The 14927-nt window shown below is 39.4% G+C and overlaps 2 protein-coding genes and 1 pseudogene across 3 annotated transcripts in view; 2 read left to right on the plus strand and 1 right to left on the minus strand.

Annotated features, from left to right (window-relative positions):
- Nucleotides 1-4673: 4673 nt before the first annotated feature.
- On the plus strand, nucleotides 4674-5327 carry LOC308227673 (claudin-22-like; the record flags this gene model as incomplete). The annotated part of the gene is made up of 1 exon (XM_080630453.1): nucleotides 4674-5327. The coding sequence occupies one exon, from the start codon at nucleotides 4674-4676 to the stop codon at nucleotides 5325-5327; it is 654 nt and encodes a 217-aa protein (XP_080486579.1).
- A 680-nt stretch (nucleotides 5328-6007) lies between these two features.
- Nucleotides 6008-7174, plus strand: LOC308229203 (claudin-22 pseudogene; annotated as a pseudogene). Its single transcript has 2 exons — nucleotides 6008-6062; nucleotides 6547-7174. The product of its transcript is annotated as a claudin-22 pseudogene (transcript).
- A 3451-nt stretch (nucleotides 7175-10625) lies between these two features.
- The window catches only part of WWC2 (WW and C2 domain containing 2), a gene marked incomplete at both ends in the record, with an annotated part of 99333 nt that continues 95031 nt past the window's right edge, over nucleotides 10626-14927 (minus strand). The window contains 2 exons of the mRNA XM_080629873.1: nucleotides 10626-10692; nucleotides 12642-12769. Coding sequence (XP_080485999.1) covers nucleotides 10626-10692; nucleotides 12642-12769 — 195 coding nt within the window. The remainder of the gene's footprint in view (nucleotides 10693-12641; nucleotides 12770-14927) is intronic.

A 14927-nucleotide genomic window follows, 5' to 3' on the forward strand; every position in this document is an offset into this window, starting at 1 on the left:
TCCAATATGCAGTCATCATCAATTAGTTAAAACAGAAATAACTATCACATAACTATTGCAGAGACACGGTATTAGAAGTCTTCAACAATTATTTTTCTCTGAATATGAACAGGCACTATTTCAATCTACTGATGCAGAATTAATCAGATGCTGCTGTGTGGCCACAGTTGATGGGAGGGCCAAGGAAAAGTGAAGGGAGGAAATTGCTGTTCCTCCTTCCCTCCCTGCACTCATCCCTTCCTCAGGGGCAGCCGTAGGCAGCTCTACTTGACTTCCTCCTCACTGACCCCCTGAGAGAACCTCAGTAGATTGAGGCCTTTCAGATTTTTGATGTAGAGTAAGGAAGGTGAGAGGGAGTAAAGAGAAGGGGTGAGGATTAATATGATGGAGGATGACACTGAGTATGTATCTAAGTTTTAACTTGCCTGGACAAATGTTAAGGGTTTAATTTGTTACTGACAGGACCTCATGAGCTATTTAAGCTATAAGCTTGCTTAGGTTTCAGTTGTGGGGGGGATATTTAAATTATTTAAATGCTGGGAGGGAGGAAAAGCAGCGGAAAAGTTTTATTTTGTTTTTCTGTAGCCAAAAAGATCTGTAACATTAGGGAGAACAGTTGCTAGGAAAGATCTTCCCTTTCTACATCTCCTGGCTTCCTGCACCTTAAAAGGTAAACCACTAAAACAGTTTAACCCACTAGCATCTGAACAACAATCATATTTCAAATGACTACCATAAATCTGTTCAGTTTCTTTTTCTCACTTCCCCCCAAATCTCAATTATGGCAGATAAGCAGAATGCCACAGGTGCCCCATGCTTCTTTCACTTGCCATAAATCCTCACTGCTCATTTCCCAATCTGCCTAGCTTGATATCAAAAAGTATGCGCAGTCTTCTAATTTATGGTTAACAAGTCCGTATTATTTTTGTAATCCCTGTTGTCATGCAATAACAATTCTCCATGCAGGTTCTGCTGGGTACTACGAATAATTTCTCATAAGATTACTGATAATAAGAAACACATCTTAAGGAATGAGAGAAATCTTATTATAATAATTGTTTGCAGGTGTTAAATGAAAAGCATTATAGTAATATATATGTGTAACACTCTATTAAACCAGAATCTCATAAAAAGGGATGGAAAATGATAAAGAAGCCTACATATTTCACAGCTCAGGAATTAATGTCTTAGCCTTCCATCATTCAAGGAAATCGCATTGCAATCACTGTTCAAGTGACAAGAGTTTTCATACTTACAGTATTCTCCTGTATTGATAGTACATCAAAAATAGTTCCCTGAAGAATAAGGCTAATTTTCTAACCCAGTCAACCCTCACTTTGAAGTCTAGATTGGGATGGTGATGGAAAAGTTTCTGCAAAGGTTGAAGTACTGAGCCTTAAAGCACTCTTTATTCTTCCAGTTGGCAAATGTTCCCTCTCCCATTTCAGTCTTTTGAATGAAACCCTAAAGCAGAAATAGGCAGTTTCATTTTGCTGTGCTTGACTCTTTCAGTGCCTTTCCCTTCTACATCTTTCCAACTGCCATTAATCCTACATGATGTCTTATTTCCAGCTTTTGATTAATCTGATGGAAGTGAAACTGTTAGCAAGGTCTTTTGCTCCCAGAAGTACATTTCTTTTGCATACATAATGTGCTCTTATTAAAGTTGCTTAATGAATTACATCCAGTGTTTGTAGAGGGAAGGAATGCAGGGTTGGGGAGTCCTTGCACTACTGAATATGCCCATTTGAGGAGGGAGGCCCTATTCAGAGGAACAGTGCCTTTTTCCCATGTGAGAAGATTCTGTAGCCCCTTCTTGGCTCTTCTGAAGGTGCTGAGGTGGCCCGAGTGCTGCCGAGTGCTCACTGAGTCCTCACCTTGTACTGCTGCCCTCAGCTCAGCTTTGCCTTGCCCTCTGCATGCTGGCACTGGTGCCCCAGCAGTGTAAACCCATCGGTAGTGGCTGCATGGCTGGGATGTAGTCTCTGCGTGTGTCAGGGAGGGTGGATCAGAAGAGGTGATATGGCCTTAGTGATGATTTGCTTTGTCTCTGCTGGGCTGTCCCCTTCTGTAACTTCTCAACAAAGCATTCAATTGTCTATTTGGCGAATTCTTTGCTCTAGCAGCATCCTAGCATTCACGGAAGGGCACTATTTCAGATGTCAGCAAATGTTTTTTGCTATCATAGTGTAACAGTGCACCCTGGGTTTGTGTTTCAAATTACCCCGAGCAGTAAGGCAGAAAGTGATGGGAGCCCAATTTTAGCCCTTGAGCTTTGCAGTAACTCCGACGCGTTACCTTCCGTGTAGGCACAAGTCTACCACAATAAAATTATTCTGGGAATGAGACATTTTTAGATGAGAGAAAAAGAAAGAACGAACAGTGGGGGGAAGGTGTGCAAGAAGATAGGACTGAGGCAGTTACTGACCCAACAATTTACATATGTCACTTCAGATAGAAGATCTGGTTTTGTTTATGGGCTTGCTGAGATTTTCACAAGATCAGTAAGTTCCAGGAAAAGGCAGTTCAGAACTTGCTCCTATCCTTGCGACCAGGCAAGTCTTACTTTCCCCACCTCCCTGGGGGAACAAGAATTCTTTTATAATCTTGCACAGGATAGTTTAAGGAAGCTGCTTTGTTTGCTCAAACTTAGGGCACGATTAATAGTAAGTTGCAGAACGTAATTGGCAGGTGATACCGATGCAGTAGTCTGAATGCTTCTGCTTGCTAAAATTGAAAGGCTGGCATACTGCTCCAGTTACGGTTAATATTAGCAAAATGAATGAACTTCACATGCCTGATCTTTGCTCTTAATGCCATACAGTGTGAGAGCACAAGAAGAAAATGTTAAACGTTCACAGACAGAAGTGCAATGTGCTTCCAGTCGAAGTGTGGCATAGCCATGATTTTAAAGTCAAATAAGCATGTATCCTCTGAATGAGCAGAAGCACTTCTGAAGTTTAGTTGTTTATTTGAAAAAACATTCAAATGCCATTATTGAGTCTCTCATTGAATGTGGTGATGGTTTCCAGAACTACCATTCTTGCTCTGAACAGAGAAAGAGGAGGGAAGTGACACTGCCAAATCTGAAAATACAATCTGGACTTTGAATGAATGCAAGGGTTTTTTTCCTCTTCTTTTGCCTAGTGGATGGTTGAAGTTAGAGCCTTGTTTGCATCAATTTGTTCCTGGTTTTGTCAGCAATATTCTTAGTGATTCCTGCTCTTGTGTATGGTAATTTTTTGACCTGGTGTAAACTGCTGGATTGGGTTGGTACACAAGCAGAAGGGAAACAGATCATCTTTCCTTGTGTTGGCTCATCAAAGCTTGTGACAGGAAAACCACAAGGGTTAGAAGTTAAGACTCAGCAGAGAAATGAGGAAGAAGAGATCTTCTCACAGTGAAATTTCTTGTTGGTACCCCTCGGGATTTTGGCAACTTTCAAAAGTAGTGCTATGTTTTTTCCATCACCTGATAACCCATTTTGAGAAGATATTATCTCATCTAGGAAATAAAGTCAAGAAAGACTGAAAAACATTTCTGGGTCGTACACATGTGCGTGTCTTCATACTACTCAGCTCTCTCTCATACAGGCCATGCTGTTACATCTGAGTGGGGAACAGCAGGCAAAGGTTCTCCTTGCTGACCCTGTAGACAAGAACAAGTGTAGCCGATATGAGAGCAGTTAAAAAGCAGGGTTTCCTAATGGGGTAGTGGCATAATGGTATCTTGCTTTGATCAAAAAGGTACTAGGCATTCCTGGCCTTGGGAGCACGGAGTGCCAAATGTTGTTAGAAACTTAGTGTATACACTCTCTGCCATCTGGGACGTAGTCTCTAGGAAAGGGGACACTCTGAGCTGGTGTAAGCTGCTACCATGGTGTTGTTGAAGTCCTGGGGCAAGTAAAGTTTATACTGGCTGATGATCTGTCTGGGTTCATTATGGTGGAGGGATGTCTAGGATTTCAGTTTTTTACGGTACTTTCACCATACCCTTCTCCTTTTCCTCGTAAGAGTCAGTCAAAACAAAGCCCATTTTAAAAGAAGTGAATGTAGAAAATGTGAAACATAAGGATCTCTTACAAAGCGTCTTTTACAGTGCTGGGACATAAAACAGGGCAGTGGAAGATAAGCCATTATGTATGTTGAGGAAGTCTAAGAATAAAGATTATAGGCAAACAGTCTACCTTTCTTTACAAGGCCTTGATTTACATCCCTGAAATCTCAAATTTAGCTATTACAATGAAGTCCTGTTGCACACAGAGCAGCCTTTTTATCACCACTTAAAATCTAATTAATCCGTATTGAAGCACAAAGATTTCTGTTGTGTTTTAGGGTGAGGGGTCATAGAGCCCTCTTTGTTCATCCTCAGGCTTGTAATCATCAGGCATTGGGATATAATTTTACCCAGCAAATTGGAAGGTACCAGATCAAATCCTTATCGGAAAGACTAACTCATGGTTTAGTGAAGTCCTTCCTCCTTTATGTGAAACTTTATATTCGTGAAGAACAAAAAAGTGTTTCAGAGCTCACAAAGGGTTAATAGCAAGCACTTATATTTTGAGCAGCAGAGAACTAAAATAATCATAGCTTCCACCATCACGCAAGGTAGCGGTTGTTACAGGACTGCTGGGGAGACCTTCCTCCTCAAGCTTTTAGGACTCTGCTCTCATAATGGCCTTGCTTTACCAACCAATGATGCAATTAAGTGGCATACTGGTCTCTCTGTTGGGATGGGTCCTGTCCTGTCTCACCACCTATTTACCCCAGTGGAAAAATCTTAACTTGGACCTGAATGAACTGGAGATCTGGACCATGGGACTCTGGCAAGCTTGTGTTGTCCAGGAAGAAGGGGGAATGCAGTGCAAGGACTTCGATTCTTTCCTAGCTTTGCCTCCAGAGCTCCGGATTTCTAGGATTTTGATGGTTTTTTCCAATGGATCAGGGCTTTTTGGCCTCTTGCTCTCGGGATTTGGGTTGGACTGTTTGAAAATTGGCGAAAGGCAACAGAGACAAAAGAAACGGCTGTTGCTGTTTGGAGGAATGCTCTTCTGGATATCGGGGATTACATCTATTGTCCCGGTTTCTTGGGTTGCCCATTCCACAGTCCGGGAATTTTGGGATGAGAATATACCAGATATTGTTCCCAGGTGGGATTTTGGGGAAGCGTTATTTGTTGGCTGGCTTGCTGGGTTTTGTCTTATCTTAGGAGGATCCCTACTTAATTGCACAATCTGTTCAACTGAAGTCCATCCATCTTCGGTCCATTACGCAGTAGCAGAACAGCAAGATCAGTGTCAACACTTGGAAACTGAAACTAGGCCTTAAAATGGAAGGTTTTATGCAGAACAGAAAGACTGCCCTATCTTTTTCAAACCCCAGTGCAAGCCAGATGCTTGTTCCAGTAGAAATTCAAAGGACTCTTTGTTACCTGGCTGATTTCCTAAACTTACGTCTGCTTTCTCCTTAACTGGTATTGGAAGGTGGTGTGTTTTCTCACACACAGAACTGTTTAAAACTTTGTTTCACAGCTGAATGCTGAAGTTTTCATAGACTGCGCAGAAAAGGTGCTTTTGCTTTCTCAACTGCACTGTAAAATCCTGAAAATGAATATGCATGTTCCCTTACAGCTTGGCTTTTAACCAAAATGTGCTTCCTTTTCATATGTAACTGATTAAAAGAGCCTCAATACTTGACTCCTTGTTGCATTTTCCACTTGCCTAATGCAGTGCTGTACAAACTTGAGTTTCACATCCTAAAGTCTAAATACATGCATTGCATCAGATTATCTTTCTGTGTACTTGGAAATTGTTGTGCTCAGAAAACTGGAGGTTTCTGAAATTCTAGTGAGCTTTGCAGATGTCTTTTTGTGCATGGGGTGTTAGAGCGTGGGTGCTTCATACCCAGCAAGTTGTGTTTCCCCTGTCTAGCACATTAAGCTGCCCATGCAAGTTATTCTGAGTGTTTCTGGCACCTGCATACTTTAGGCTCCCAAAATAGGTTGAGAAATGCTGCTCTATAAAATCCTTATGTTAACTTCTGGTACAGGTATTAAAGCATCAGGTATCCTGTCAAAACTCCTTAAACTCCATTCATTTACAGCAACATGTTGTTCTGAAACCTTTGAATTTAAACAACTGATACTTAGATGGCTCAAAAGCAGATAACTTCATCTGCATCAATATGGTATTAAAACTTCATCTAAAAATGACCTGTGAGATGCCAGATCTAGCAGAACTGCTGTTAATGATTTAGCAGGTTGATGGAAAGAAAAATATATGCTTTACCTAAAAACCAAAACAAAATAAGAAACCCTAGGAAAGCCCAGCTGTGGCTGCACCCTTCAGCTACTGGTTTACCACACTATATCCCTGGCCCCCAAACACTGCAAATGGAACCAGGCAACACGAAGCAGGAGGGGGAGTAGTATTCCATGCTTTCTAAAGCATTAACTTTTGCTTATGTTCAGGATGACAAAGAACTGAGTGTCTGCAAAAGCAAATGGTGCAGCACTTCTGTGGCTGCTAAAATTGAACTTGGTCTGCAGGCTACAGCCAGTTGTCTGTACTAGGATGGATTTTACTTGGTACCTGTAACTATTTAGCAGACTGGAAAAATCACAACTTAGACTTAAAAGTACTGGAGCTTTGGACCATGGGACTATGGCAAACCTGTACAGTCCAAGCCATAGGAGGAACACAGTGTGAAGATTTTAATTATTTCCTAGTTTTGCCTCTAGAATTACAGTTTTCCAGGATTTTAGCATCATATGGACTAGGACTTTCTGAGCCTTGTGATCTATAGTCTTCGTCTGTACTGCCTAAAGATGGAGGGGACAGAGATGAAGCTAAAGAAACAGCTGTTACTACTTAAAGGAATATTTCTGTGGGTGTCTGGAGTTTTGGCCTTCGTCTGTTTCTTGGGTTGCCTGTACCATAATCCAGGAATTTTTGGGATGAAGACATCCCAGAGGTTGTGCCCAAAGGGAAATAAGGGATGTACTAGTCTGTGATTAGTTTGGTGTATTTTTGTTATAAATCTAGGGGGATCTCCTCTTCACAATCTGCTGCTCATCTGACCACAAATCACCAGAGCAGGATGCCATGGCAGATACGGAAAACACTCGCAGAAAAACACTCAACATCTGGAAATTGGAACTCTTTAAAAAGGGTTAATACCAGGTTTTCAGATTTTACTCTTGCATTACAGCAAGAAAAAGTTACTGTTTAGGAGACTGAGGGGAGGGTTTGTTACTTCCCAAGTAGTTCCTTTAATCACTACTTACCTTCAATTTTAATTACACTAACTTATGAGCTATGGAGATGTAAATCACCATTCTGTTTCCCCAAAATTTGATCAATTGCACGTTTTGGTTTTGTAGGGGTTTTGCTTGTTTGCTTGGTGTTTTAGGATAAATAAGTATAAAATTCTTAAACTCTAGGCATGCATGGAGACTTGACTGTATTTTAAACAGCAGAATTCCTACTGGGGCCACTTTAAACAATGTATTTTGTACAAAACATAATAGTAGTTTAAGTCCTGAAAGTATGTAGTGTCAGTTCAACATGCATGACAAAAACCCTGATACAGGACAACCTTGGATGAAGTTCCCTGGACCCGTATCAGTCACAATAAACTAAGGCATAATTCTCAGGCATAAATGTCATGTAATATACTATTCTCTAGAGAGAGAGAACGACTGAATGTATCCATGCACAATCTCTCCCCAAGGAAATCTGGTATTCCCCAATAATAATACGGAGATGTCCAGTAGAGAGTTGACTTTGTCCATTGCTACTGCAGTTTTTACTTAATGAATGTAAAGAGAGCTTCAAACATATGAATCAGTTTAACTTATCCTAAGACTCGGCATTGATTGATGTCAACTTTCTATAAATTGCAGTGATTTTTACATTGCCAAAGCTGCAGCAGCCATCTGTTTGTGCAAAAAGCAGAGAGAGACACAGAACAGCAATAAAAGAATTAAATAAAACGGTGGTCTGCAATAGAACTTTGTTAAAAAAAAAAAAAAATGTATTTGCCAATCACTGAAACACAGGGAAAGTGCAGAGACAAGTTAATCTATGTGATGTACTTGCATACTCTTACAGACAAAATTAGAACAGAAACACATTCAGAATATAACCTGATTAAATACTTAGTTCAGTCCTGAGCATTTGATATTTAATACAGTATAAACATAGCAATAGTAAAAAACCCCAAAACGATTATCTGATTTGTGTTCTATTACATTTTCTGCTAAACTTTGCTTATTTGGCTAAATATTCTTGTACCAGTGATATTTAGATTTTGATATATGCAACCGTAGTGACATTGGTACCTGGAAACAGAACTAATTACATTCGTTATACCCTGCTGTGCAGAATAAATTCCACTTCAAGAGTAATATTTGTAATTTTAAACTGATGGAGCTTTACCTGTATGGATTATTTTAGCTTATTCTATTGAGTGTTTCAAGTGTGAATAATCCGAATTAGTTAAAAAAAAAACCCCAAAACTCCAGAAATGTTAAAAGCTGCCTATAAATATGTTCAACTTTACCAATCTGGAAAACAAGGAGCATGAATACGTAGAAGTCTCTCATTTTAAAATGAGTTTTGCAAGCTAAAGCCAGCATTCCTTAAATTTTGACCTCGCTTCATGCTTACAAATCAGATGATAATACTTTTTTTTGCCTATTATTCCAACATGGGAGGAGAAACAGCTCATGTGGCAGCTCAAGACAGCTCTGACAGCTCTAAATATTTTTTACAATATCCTTAATGTCAAACATTTTTATGGCCAGAACTGAACTATATTAAACAGAACATAAATAAGGCTGTAAATAAATAAAAGAAAAATCATAAAGTACACATCTAAACATCATTCTACAAACAACTCATATAATCAAATGGAGAAGTTGAAACTGGCAACCTTCATTTCACCTCTACATTAAATAATTCCAGATTTGTTTTTTTTTTTAAATTGACCTTTCAAACATTAATGTTATCTCAAACCCAAGAAACAAAAACCAAATGGGGCATTCATAAAGGATGTTCAGTCAGTCCTCTTGCCCAAAATGGCATGTTTGGCTGTACATTTAAGGGATCTGATGTTATTTGTGCATAAGAAAACCCTTGGGTGTTGCACAGACCTCTTGTCAAAGAATCGTCACTTTGAATTTAAGGCAGCTGCTACCATGTTGTGGTTGTATTTGCTTCCATTTTCTTACCAAGTAATTACAGACTTTTTGAAAGATGAAGTCCGTGGCTTGTTGGGGAAGAAGACTTTAGCCAGTGAATTCAACACATCCCAGTGCAACAGTTTAAGTAGAAAATGAACTCTTTTTTTCTGCAGTGTCCACCCCCTCAACACAGTACCCACAGAAAATAAGACCCCAACTGCTTTACCAAGACAGGGCTTTTTGAATGCCTACATATAATGTTCTGTGCTTCTAACAGAATGCATCCAAGTCGATGCTTCTTCCTAGCAGGCTGCTTCATGTAAGATGAACTTGCAACATCTGTTTATTAAATCTGTGCACCCTCAACTGCATCCAGGGTCAATGTGTATCTATAAAATGTTATTTATTGTACCAAAACATGTGAAGACCTTCTAGTGAGGAGCTCTTCCTTCTCAGGAAGGGTTCACCTTACCAACAAGAGGTCTGATGTCTGAGTTAGTACGTGACAGTTTTTTCTCCTGGTACAGATACTTTAATGAAACATCTTCATATTTGTAAACCTAACACTTTTGGGTATTCCTAGTTGGCAATAAGAAAGCCTCTAGGACAAAAGATTAAGATACATTTTTAAGTGTGCAGTGAATATGACTATTCTAATTCCAATGTTGGTATAGTGAATTTGATTTAGCTTCCAGTTCAGAAAGCAGCTGCCCCTTTTGGTAGTCTCATAATAAGTTTTTAGGGTTACTTGTCTGCCTTGCCTTTCTCACTCTCCCGCAGATGCAAGAAACCTTTTAGTGCAGCTTAACGTACTGTACATTCACAAAACTAAACTGAAATTTGTCTTTTCCTACAAAACATTAAAACACAAAAAACTGTTTTCAGAAACAAAATTCCAATGCAAGTGATGAAATTAATTAGCAGCTGTTGTGAGGCAGCCTTGATGTTTCTGAAAGGAGCTTACACTTGTGGTTAACTTTGAACTATAAAAGTCACACTCTTGTACAAAAATATTGCATGGCAAATCAGCCATCTTCACAGTCTGCTCACATGAAAATAGTGAAAAGATAAACAATCTTCTGTTGAACGTAATATTTCTCAACACAGTGCAGTTCAACAGGACACATGCTTAGTACTGCCTTTGTTCCTTTGTTCCATCTTTACAAAATAGAAACACATGCAATACATACAAACTGTACAAAATCAGCATCAGTATACCAAAATTAATCTACTTTGGTTTTTCCAGTTGTTCGGGGGGGGGGGAGGGGGAGGAGGGGTTGCCATTTTTTAAGCATACAAAAAATCAATTCACTGTATCTTACATATAAATGTATCAATAGTGAATGTTAAATAGAAGATCTTTCAAAGCAGGTCACTGGAACTACTAAGTTCATCTGAAAAGAGATGAGCAAGTGGAAAAACACTTCAATGAAAATGCATAATTATACATCATCAGCTGGAAGAGCTGGTATACTGATCTTTGCTCTTGTGAAGTATGCTATCTTCTCCCTGAAATTAGAAAGGAAAACAAGTTATTATTTTACTATTTATGGCATGACTCCAATGTCATCTGCTGTAGAGTTGCTAATGCTATAGCATCATTCTTTAAAATACAGGTTTGGAAAATATACAGTGAGGAAAATACACAGTGAATTTTTTTACAGCAAATGTGGCATTCTGACATAATTCCCTTCTTAGGCAGATTTATGTAAAAAGCAATATTTCATTAGTAACTGCAGTGATCAGGCTCAAATACTGATCTAGTCACTGATTTCCAATGATGATATTACAGTGGGTGGACAGAAAGGCAAAATAAAACATTTTACCCTGACTTGGGAAAAGGGGGGGGAAGGGGAATAATAAAATAAGTGGGTCTGGGCAATACTCAGAAGCAGAATTGTCAACCCCTTCTCTAGTTGCTTCCCTGTGCTGTTATTATTTCTGTCTCCTATGAACCAAGAGATTACTGAGGCATAACAGGTTTACAAAAGCCTGTCTGCCAGCAGCCTACAAAACAGATGATAAGTACTTGGGGCTTAAAAGTTAAACATCAGAAGAGTGATTCTTCTCGAGAGCTTCAAAAAAGCCTCTGCATGATTATGCTGTGAGGCCACAGCAGTGTAAGAAATCCAACTAGTGGAGCCTGTACAATTCAGCCCTAGGAGATAGCTACTTGCCCAGCACACTAAACCATGCTTTCCACTGGTGATGCTTAAATTCCTATCAAAAATGGGAGCTCAGAGCATAATCAACTACGTAAACTGGACTCCTCACCTAGTTGTGTGGTTATCAAAAGATAAAGGAGAATAGTGTCTTATGATACCTCTCTTGCAGGGGAATGACGTCTTGAGCTCTATTACACATTCCTGTAAACTTGGGCAGCAGTCTGTTTGTGATGACTGTTAAATGACCAGCACTGACCGAAACTCTTTGTCAACACTTAAACTGAAACTGAAAACTGTTTGAAGATGTCCTGGATTTCATACTGAGGATAAATAGCTCAGCTGTAATGCTGCTTTGCTAAGAAACCCCTTTCCTTTCTTGCTTTGATTCTGCATCATTTACAATTGTGGTTTGAAATAAAGGCCTCACAGGCCCCTATCTGCTTATGGGTTTCTCAAGCTGCTCATGACAGACTGGGTTAAAAAGGAAAACAAAAATCCTCGCAGTTATTAGTAGCTGACTTAAGTTCCCTATACAGGACCCAGAAGCCAAGCTTTAAGAACATCAGTTAGTGACAAACAGAGTAAATTCCATACTTGTTCCTGTGTCGAACAGTAAGCATTGGATTTTTCAAATTTTTATAGGGAAGTGTGGCCTCTGGGCTGGCAGCCTGCCACTTACTGGGCAGCCCTTTGGGAATTCAGACAAGTTAGAATTAAGGTTTGAGATAGAGAGTGTTCATTGTGGCTTATACTAAGCAAGAAAACTTGATATTGCTTCACGTAATTGGTTGCTGTTCCCACAACCAAAAGGAGGAGAGAAACACAAAGGAGAAGGGACTCAAGATCTTTCTTGAATACTAAATCTTGAGCAAGGCACAAGTAGTGGTTAATCATAAGATGTATACTGTTCTACTTCTCCCTGCAGGGTGATTTGCTTCAGGCATCACCGGGAAAGATCCCATGACTTCAAGCCCACTGTGAATCTGCTGTGGGTGAGGTGAGCTGTGGCAATGGTCACACATGTGCTTGCCCACAGAGGTCTGAAACTTTTCACTCCATTTCCTCACCACCACAGCTCAGCTAAATACTGCCACTGCTGCCACGAGTAAGTTACCAAGGCCCACTCCTCTGAAACTCCAACTCAGAGCTATGTTAAAAACATACGATGTTTCTTGCAATTCGAAGGTGTGTAGATTTTTGACTAACATTACAAGGCATGTCTCTTTAAGCTTAGAAATAATTTGTGTTACTTCACTACATTAAAAAGAGAGTGAAAAGCAGAACAGGCCCTACCTGAATGACTGCACCTGCAGTGGCACTTTCTGGCTCTGCTCCCGTAACCGGCATACATCCTTAGAGGCTTTCCTCATCAATTTCTCAGCACTTAAACCTTGTTTCTGTTCTTCTTTCGACTGTTCAGCCTGTAAACAGGAAAAATAACTATTTTGCTAATAACGAACAACTACTCATTTCAAGGAAATGACAAATTATTCTTCATCAAGCAAAACACTTGGCAGGGTTAGGTTTACATGTGGATTTGATATTAAAGGTCTTTTCCAACCTAAATGATTCTATGAAAATCTCTATGCAAAGGGTCAGAAAGACAGACTGACATCACAAAGTAAGTCATGGGCACAAACTAACAGAGCTTTTCCTTAAAAAAAAAAAAAAAAAGAGAGAAAAATTCAAATAAATAGAGCAAATCCCACATCATCACAGGTGGCTACTAGGGTATTGTAGATTTTGATGAGATTTGTCTTAGGGCCACAGTTAGACAATACCTAAATTTGTATGAACAGATGTTGTCTATCCAAGTATCTTTATAACTGGGATACAGTCATTCTTTTCCCATGAAATGTACTTTTATTTCCTAATGAAAGCTCTTAGGAAAGTTGCCTATACCTACTCTAAAATTACAGACAAAGACCAGAGAAGGTGTGCTCTCAAAATGAACTTTAAAGTTTTACTGACCTTGCTAGTGAAGTTAATATTCATAAACTTTTGTGCTTTTATTCATGACACAACACTTTTGTATGGGACACTTCTTCCGTTTGCACTGGAGAGGTTGTAAAAGCCAAGGCAAGTGAACTGAACACCACTGATGACAACAGATAAAGGATCTTTCTTGACATGAGCATTGTTGAGCAGCTACCTTGCTGCCAGTAAGTCACAGTATTTCTGCACCTCAGTATGGCTGGTGCTATTACACATCTCTGCCAAGCACTGCTGCATCAACAGGACAATCGCAGCTGTACCATCCACCGTTTTGGCAGCACACTGTTATCAAGAGCTGTGTTTTGTTTGTTAAAAGACTTTGTCAAGTGTTTCTGAATGCCCAATAATTTGAAGAACAGGTCTTTTCAGGTGGACAGTCACCTGGATTTCTTAGACAAATGGTCACTGTTCATAGCAGGTGAGCCCCAGAACACCTGCAATGTCACCCCCATGGTGTGTAGGGTGCATGGCATGGGCAATGCCACCTTGTGTGCGCACTTAGCTTCATTTCTAGACATCTGTCTGACAGTCCCTGAAGTCATGTGCTGTATTTTGAATTTTGCCAGCCATCAGAGTTTAACAGAAGCAGTTCATGTTCTAAACAATTTTAAAAGTTCTTTAGAGGTTAATTTTTTATACTTAACTTCAGGCACTCAAGACTTGAAAATGCTGCTCTGTTACCTCAAATTAAAACACACACCCAAGCCAAAACCAGTGATCTTCAAAGTTGGTTTGTAACTCAGGAGTTCATGTCTCTAGTTCTGAATTCAACCTAGTAGACTCCCAAACAACAAAACCAACTAATTCAAAAAAGTTAGTCCGTACTATCAGTTCCATACTGGGCAGCTATAGAAATCCATTCACAGCAGGACAGTGGTATCCTCTGTCTGTTGAAACACACTCATGTTCTATATGAAAGGGTTTTACATGAAAGAGCACCACCCTTTCAAAAACTCACTCAGACTCCAGTACTGCTGTTAACTTTTTCAGCCCCTGACTCCAAAATACGTATGATTTTAAAATGAAGTTAACCTATAAATATCATTTCCCTTGTTAGCGAACATAAATTTGCAGTGACAACTGTTACTGTCTTAATTTTACATATGTCAGTGGCCATATGTTTTATCAGCTCCCCTAGTTAATATTTATCATCAAAGCACTAAACATACAATATTTCAAAATCTTTTATATTTTCCGTAACTATGCACGAGAATCTTGTGCCTACTGCACTTCAGGTTAACAGCACAGATGACTTCTCTTGTTTTTATACTCTGTAACCCATGGGGGGTTTTTTAATCCCTTTTTTTTCAGGATGCTCTCAGAGAAACTTTGATTTCAGGCCAATGTCTCCAAGAGTATGCATATATGAAGGTATGCACATGACCAATTTTACATTTACACTGTCTTTCTTGGGTGACTTATAAAGACAATGAATCCTCCATCTATATAAAATACAGAAAAGCAAACTAATACATTGGCCATATATTTAATAATGTAAAAAATATGGCCAAAATATTGGCCAAAATATTGGCCATACATTTAATAATGTAAAAAATATGGCCAAAAATAAGTGCCAGATAAGCT

The sequence above is a fragment of the Psittacula echo genome, assembly GCF_963264785.1.
Source record: "Psittacula echo genome assembly, chromosome: 1".
Taxonomy (NCBI): domain Eukaryota; kingdom Metazoa; phylum Chordata; class Aves; order Psittaciformes; family Psittacidae; genus Psittacula; species Psittacula echo.